At 42.3% G+C, this 7,340-nt stretch overlaps 2 protein-coding genes across 2 annotated transcripts; both read left to right on the top strand.

Annotated features, from left to right (window-relative positions):
• Positions 1-219: 219 nt before the first annotated feature.
• Positions 220-1,400, top strand: LOC129741424 (uncharacterized). Its single transcript, XM_055733149.1, has 2 exons — positions 220-1,164; positions 1,242-1,400. The coding sequence occupies exons 1-2, from the start codon at positions 220-222 to the stop codon at positions 1,398-1,400; spliced, it is 1,104 nt and encodes a 367-aa protein (XP_055589124.1).
• On the top strand, positions 1,324-3,925 carry LOC129748276 (uncharacterized). The gene is made up of 2 exons (XM_055742814.1): positions 1,324-3,446; positions 3,514-3,925. Exon 1 carries the CDS (start codon positions 1,438-1,440, stop codon positions 3,064-3,066), a length of 1,629 nt encoding a protein of 542 aa, XP_055598789.1. The 5' UTR covers positions 1,324-1,437; the 3' UTR covers positions 3,067-3,446; positions 3,514-3,925.
• Positions 3,926-7,340: the final 3,415 nt, after the last annotated feature.

Here is a 7,340-nt window from a genome sequence, read left to right as displayed (position 1 = left end):
TCAAAATCCCTTTGCCTGTTTATTTTGTGGCGATTGTAACATTGCTGGGTTACGTAAATACAAGTTGCTGACTACAGTACCGCTCAAAAGGATAGCAACATACACTAAATAAAAATATTTTGGCGATTTTTATTTATAAAACACATCCGAAAAGTCAATCATTGGTGGCATTTACGGTCGTTTTGGTGTTTTTAAGTGTGATTTGAGTGGTGTTGAGTGATGGCTAGCAAGGCGGAGAAAAAGTTAGCAGCGGACCTTCTGACGAGACGACGAGCGTGTGCTGAACGAGATGTGGTGGAGAAGTTCGTAGCGGATTTCACCTATGAACGGGATTGTTGCCAGGTTGCGGTACGTTTGGAGGCGCTCAACAAGTGCAACGAACTCTTCTTGAACGTGCAGAACGACATCGAGATGGGTGACAGCGAAGAACGGTTTGAAACACACCTGGAATTCCGTGCTGATTTTGAGGATCGATTCTGCAGGGCGAAGGGTTTTTTGCTGTCCAAACTGGAGAGTAGGGAGCATCCGTTGAGTTCGACGATCATCCACGCATCGGCTTCTCATAGCATGTCTTCCAGCTTTCATCATCGTCTGCCAAAAATCGATTTGCCGAAGTTTAGTGGAGATGAATCGCGCTGGATCTCATTCCGTGATAACTTTCTCTCGATGATCCACTGCAACGAGGACATACCGATCGTCAACAAGCTGCAGTATCTGTTGCAGTCGTTGGAAGGAGAGGCAAGAAAACCGTTCGAGTCTGTGGATATCCAAGCCGATAATTATTCGTCGACGTGGGACGCGCTTAAGAAGCGTTACGATAACAAGCGATTCCTCAGAAAGGAGCTGTTTCGAGGCCTGTACAACCTTCCACCGATCCAGTATGAGTCAGCCCAAGACCTCAACACACTGGTTGATGATTTCCAGCGACACGTTAAGGCTCTGGGGAAGTTAGGCGAACCGATCGAGCATTGGGACACTCCGCTCATCTTCATCCTGTCAAACAAGTTGGATTCGGCGACGATTCGTGCATGGGAGCAAGATACTCGACAGAAGGACGAGGTGAAATACGACGAGCTCATCGAGTTTCTCATCCACCAGGTCCGGATGTTGAAATCCGTGGACAGCGATCTCCAGCATCGTTCCTCAGTGCCCACCGTTTTCAAGGTGGCCGGACAAATCACGAAGAAACCAGTTGCCATCCGATCTGTCGTGAACACAGCTACGTCCGAAACTCAATCCAGTACTTCGCCATGCCACTGTTGTTTGAGAACACATCCGCTTCACCAATGTCCAGCATTTTCGAACCTATCAAGCTCCCAACGGCGAGAGTTTGTGACACAGCACAGTCTTTGCTGGAATTGCTTTCGCGCAAACCACCGGGCAACATCCTGCAAATCTAAGTTTCTGTGCAGGATTTGTCAAGCAAAACACCACACCATGTTGCACGACCACCAAATATCACATCTAGAGCAACTCTCTACTGAGGAACCACATCCCGTACAAGCGAATCCAGGCCCCAGTAGATTGCTTAGCCCCCCAACAGTAAATCTTTCCGTGCATTCTGATTCAACCGTTCTCTTGGAGACAGTCTCGCTGTTAGTAGTCGACCGATACGGCAGAAAGATCCAAGCACGAGCTCTACTTGATTCTGCAGCGATGTCAAATTTCATCACCAAGAAGCTGGCGAACGAGCTCGCCACCCGTCAAAGTCCCGTGGACATCGCAGTTGCCGGAATTGGAGAGTCAGTCAAGCGTATCAAGCACAAGTTAGCTGCCAAGATCATATCCAGGAACAGCGACTTCTCCACCACACTCGATTTCCTCGTCATGAAGAAGCCAACCTCCCATCTTCCCACATCCCCGATCGATACAACTGCCTGGAAAATGCCAAAGGTTCCATTGGCGGATCCTCAGTTCCACGTTCCAGCAACAATCGACATAATCATCGGTGGAGAATGTTACCACGAGTTCCACACAGGCGTACGCCACTCTCTTGGTGATAATTCTCCGTTTTTGGTGGACACCCTCTTTGGCTGGACAGTTTCTGGCAAAGTGGATTCCAGCTCCACCACCGCACCGCGAGCGTGCTTCCTCTCCACCGTTGATCAAACCCGAGAAACGATCCCTGGGGAGTTCCGGCCAATGGAAACCGCCGATGGGAGCCTGAGAACGGAAGCTGAACCCTCCACCACTCAAATCCACGAAAAAGGATCCGTCGCCCGCCATTCCCGGCCCAATAATCCTAAAACCACCCTTGGAGATTCGAACACGAAGGCCACACAACGTAACTCCACCAGAAATGCACACCACAAAATCCCTGGAAGTCACGCTCAGCCCGGAAAAAGGCACCGCATCGATTCTGTTGACGACAAACCACACTGCTATCTGCCACATCACCCGGTGCTCAAGGAAGCCAGCAAAACCACCAATGAACGCGTGGTATTCGACGCATCCTGTGAGCCCAATTCAAGATACGCGCTCAACGATACGCTGCTCGTCGGTTCCGTCGCTCAACACAGTCAGCTGTCCAACACGCCTTCAAGCGCCGCTAAGGTCAACGACAAAGGAGAAGACGCTGCCTGTGAATCCTGCTGCTACTTTGTCCCTTTAGCCAAGCAGCCGTCAGTTACCTGTCTGGGGTTATGCGCACCTGTCCTGCCAACGGAATTCCGCATACCAAAGCCGCCACGACATCGTTGGAGAACTATTGCTGCTAATCGGTTAACTGCTATCCAGAAGGATACTGATGGGCTCAGTAGGAGACGCGTTCCGGAAGTGCACATCACAGCTAGTGAACTGTCCAGGTATCTACATTCCTCCAACTTCCCCGAAAACCCTGCATGGCAATCGTCGTTATTGGAAAACTGGCCCTGTTCCGCCACCTCACGGCCACTCGATCGCTCTACAAGACTTCATCAAGGTCGAGATGGAGTCATTCAGTCAGCCAAGCGAGATTGTCATCTTATTCACCGCCAGCAGTCAACAGGTCAACGTGACAACCCCCGACAACTAGTACAAGCTACAAAGACCGGTAGAGCACGCCGAACGTGCTCAACGCGCTTATAGAGCGCTAAAAGGTGATTAGCGTTCCTATAACTTTACTCCAACCGTTCGATCTACCGGGTCTTTGTTGCTTACAGATCCATGTTCTACTAATTTCACCCATTTGCGGTATTTTCATCGAGATCAATCTACAAAGACCGGCAGAGCACGCCGAATGTGACTCACTGCGCATGTCGAGCGCTAATAGGTGATTAGCGTTCCAAATTGTCACATTTTCTTGTTCGATCTACCGGTTCTTTGTCGATTACAGATCCTTTCCTACATTATTGCTATATCGTCACCGAGCATTCATCGCCATGCACCAAGCCACGTCAGAAGCCGAATCTTCTAAGACCGGTAGAGCACACCGAACGTTGCTCAACGCGCTAAAGGGGCGCTAACAGGTGATTAGCGTTCCTCTAACCTTACTCTACGCCGTTCGTTCTACCGGGTCTCTTTTGTCGTCCACAGATTCTGCACCAGTGCCTAAGTTGAGACGAAGCAGGTTCCTCGATGTGCGACGTGCCAGTTGTGCCTTCGAATCCAGCCGAAGTAGTGAACAGCTGCCTTTCCGACGCAAAGATGGTTCATGTCGGGTCCAATCGTGTCTCTTGGTCCAACCGTGTACCCTGGCCCAACCGTGTCGCATGGTCCAACCGACTGAGGAGCCCGCAATCAATTGGTCCGAAATTGGTTGAAACAGCAGTTTCAAGGTGGCCGGAATGATCGGTACTGTACCGATCAGGAAATAGCATCTAAGTTTTTGTTTGTAATATGTGTCTAGTTTTATGTTCACTTGACACTTTAATCCATTTGCTCGCAAACACCACTTTCTGTACACGTACCCTAGCATTAATATGTACTCTCTCGCAACATAAGAACTTTCGCCGAGAGAGACTCACACAATAGAATGTAAGCCATTTTAGTTGTTAGAATAGATTGTAACGTTGAATACTACACACGGATTTTTCACTTCGCTAATAAATTAGTAATTAGTCCAATAAAGCGACTTTCAATAAGTGCATCCGAAATCAAGTGATAGTAGTAGAACCGCAATCGAATTGCGAAGTGTTTTCAACACATCAACGTACACCCCCAAGTGCAAACGAAATCTTCCCCCCGAAGGGGCGATCAGCTGCTGTGCCATCAATTGTGCGACTCACCTGGAGTTCCTGTGTTGGTGGATGCCGTCGACTGGAGACGGAAAGAAATTCCCCGAAATCCGAACCCCCCCATCGGCCGTGCCCGAACAAAGAGGTTAATTTTTAACACGACGATCAACTTTATGAAACACTTCAGATCATTTTGACGCACGAAAAAAAGTTACAGGATTTTTAGTTGAGCTTTTAATTTTTCATTTATTTTTATATAAAACTAGCTGACCTGTTGTGCTTTGCTACACCTTCCGAAAATAAATGTTATTTGTAAAAATTTATTCAAGTTTAGATTTTAGAGAGCAAGTTTATACTTCAGAACCAACAACTTTGAAATGAGAGCTGCAGCTGCAGTTTTGAATTGCAATTCAAATATGGTATATATTATTTACTGAAACTTGATCTCTAAACTCGTTTTTCAAGATCTGAAATTTGTACTCTGTACCCAAAAAAAAACTTTCTAAATATGGTCCCTTCTTTGAAAAGCTCTTTATTTTAAATTTACATGGGAGCTCCCCCTACTTTTCCAATTTTGTCCCCCATCGCTTGAAGAAGGTAGGCTGAATAATCTGACTGGAGTTTACATAAATTTCCAATTGAAAGAAAAAGATTCGCATATTGGAATTTATTGCAAATTGTACTTTATGGAGATAGAATTTTTAAAACCGATGAATAGCGTGAATCGAGACAGTTTTTTGAGTATATTCCTAATATTCTGTATTATGAGCACTTCCAGCTCCTGATAAGCTTTAGATGGGGATTTTTTTGGAAATAAACAAATAAGTTATAGAAATTAAAAAAAAAGATTTTTAATAATCATTTTCAAACAGCTTTTTTCATGATCCTCGCCTACGAAGCAGTTTGAATATCTATCCTTTTTGCGCCAAAATTACGTTAAAAAAATGTTTCGCCATATTCCAAACTCGTGGACATGAGACATTATAGCTTGAAGTTTTCCCAAACAGCACTTATCATGGTTATGAAAACTATATTAAATTAGTAATGTATTGAATACAGTGCAAATTCCCTTTTTTTTAAACAAATTTACTACGGCAAAAAATATAAATATTTAAAAAAATATCAGTTGCATCACTAAATAAGTTCTCAGCGTTTTTATTATTTTCTCTTTGAAAGTCAAATATTCAAAAATGTTGGCAAAAATAAACTTCTAAGTTCACATTTGTCCCGTATATTGGGGCAAGTGTCAATGCTAAGCTTATTTTCAGGTGCGTCAGAATAATGGCTTTAAAATGGATTTAATACGTTTCCCTGTTTTTTGTTCTATCAAATTTCACTGATATATCTGCAGTATTAGTGCAGTATAAATTTATGTTTATTACTCCACTTTTAACGAATGCTGTTCAAAAAGAATAACCTTCATTAACAAAAACATTTAAGAATTTTCAATATCCGCTTCAGTTTTAACATTCGGAATACCCAGTCTGGTCTTTAAAACATATTGAATCATTTTGAAGATGAATTTCTTAAAAGTTCGACGCCTGCCCTTGCCCCACCGTGTAAGTTGACAGGAGGGAATATTGTTTTTAACACTTTAAGGGTATACTAAAAATTTCTTGAATATCAGTTCTAAAGTCTCGCTTTTCAAAAACGAAGCGGATCAAAAGTTTCTTTTATGCAGCCATGTAACACAATAACACTTTTCATGTTAAGTACGTACTTGACTTTGTATGTAAGCAAAAAGTGCGATGGTTTTTTCAGAGTTATTTAAAATAAAAAGCTCCCATTTTCATGTGTAAATTCGTTTCGTTTGTGTATTTGGGCCGAAATAACAATTTCTAGAAGAAAACATTTTTTTTTTGAACGTTTGAAGTTGAACGTTTGAACATGTTCTAATGTTCCTAGAATGAAAAGTCGAATGCTACGTACATTAACACGATCTAAATATGGAAGTATTTTTGCAAATCTTTCAATTGGTTTTGATTCGATTGATAAAATACCAATCCGTGTCACAACTAGGCGTCATTCATTACCACGTGCAATTAAGCAAGAAAAAAACACATCTAGGTTGCATATCGCCCCCACGTGCATTGAGAAACAGGCGCCTTATTGTTAAATTTTTCCAGCGATCAATGAACAGTAACAGTATGCTTTAGTTACTATCCACTTGCGACGACGACGTGTGCTTGACCATAGAGACGAAAAACAAACCCTTCAGACAGAAGAAAATCTCTTAAAATGGATGCCATGACTTTTCAATTTCAGATTTTGGCAAAAAAAATGTAGGCATATGTTTTATTCGATCGGCAAAATGTCAAACTGGGTCTCATCTAGGCGTCATTCATAACCATGTGCTGTACAAATGAGCTAGGAATCAAGAAGAAAAAAAAATCACATCAAGGCTTCATATCGCCACCCCTTGCATTGAAAATATTCTTGGTTGAGAAATACGCGCCAAAATATTCCAACTGATCAGTATGCTATGCCATGGTTACAATCCTTTTGCGACGTTGGCTCGCGACGCCTCGACCATGGAGACGAAAAACAAACCGCCCAAAGGATGAAAAAATCTCGAGAAAATGGATGTCATGACTTTAATTTGTTTCGAAAAACTACACATTTTCTATGAAAGCCCCCCCTTTCTTAAGTCCGATGAAGTTTTGACTATTACAGAAACCATCTCCGGCCTCAAAAACCCTCAGATGCCAATTTTGACGATGATCGGTTCAGTAGTTTCCGAGTCTGCCGGGATCAAGTTTACCACTTTTCTCAACTGTTTGGTTAACCTTTTTGAATTCAACACTTCAGTTTAACAGTGCTGCCAGTAATTAAATATTTTTGTTTTGGTCACAAATTAAAAGTAATGAAAAAACATTCAATCAAAAAAATTTAAATGACACAAACTACCAAAATGAACAAAAACGACGATAAAAAAAAACTAAAATAAAAAACACGATAGAGATGCCGAAAATGCAAAAACGAACAAAATTTGTCATAATTAGTAGAAATTGACAAAAATGCCATAAACATTTGTCATTTTTGTCATTTTTGTCATTTTTGTCATTTTTGTCATTTTTGTCATTTTTGTCATTTTTGTCATTTTTGTCATTTTTGTCATTTTTGTCATTTTTGTCATTTTTGTCATTTTTGTCATTTTTGTCATTTTTGTCATTTTTGTCATTTTTG

The sequence above is a fragment of the Uranotaenia lowii genome, chromosome 2 (genome assembly GCF_029784155.1).
Source record: "Uranotaenia lowii strain MFRU-FL chromosome 2, ASM2978415v1, whole genome shotgun sequence".
Taxonomy (NCBI): domain Eukaryota; kingdom Metazoa; phylum Arthropoda; class Insecta; order Diptera; family Culicidae; genus Uranotaenia; species Uranotaenia lowii.
This window is presented reverse-complemented; position numbering and strand designations above follow the sequence as displayed.

Coding starts and splice junctions, on each gene's coding strand:
- LOC129741424 (XM_055733149.1), top strand. CDS start 220: ATGGCTAGCAAGGCGGAGAAAAAGTTAGCAGCGGACCTTCTGACGAGA. Junction 1,165..1,241: donor CAGTGCCCACCGTTTTCAAG/GTGGCCGGACAA, acceptor AACTCAATCCAG/TACTTCGCCATGCCACTGTT.
- LOC129748276 (XM_055742814.1), top strand. CDS start 1,438: ATGTTGCACGACCACCAAATATCACATCTAGAGCAACTCTCTACTGAG.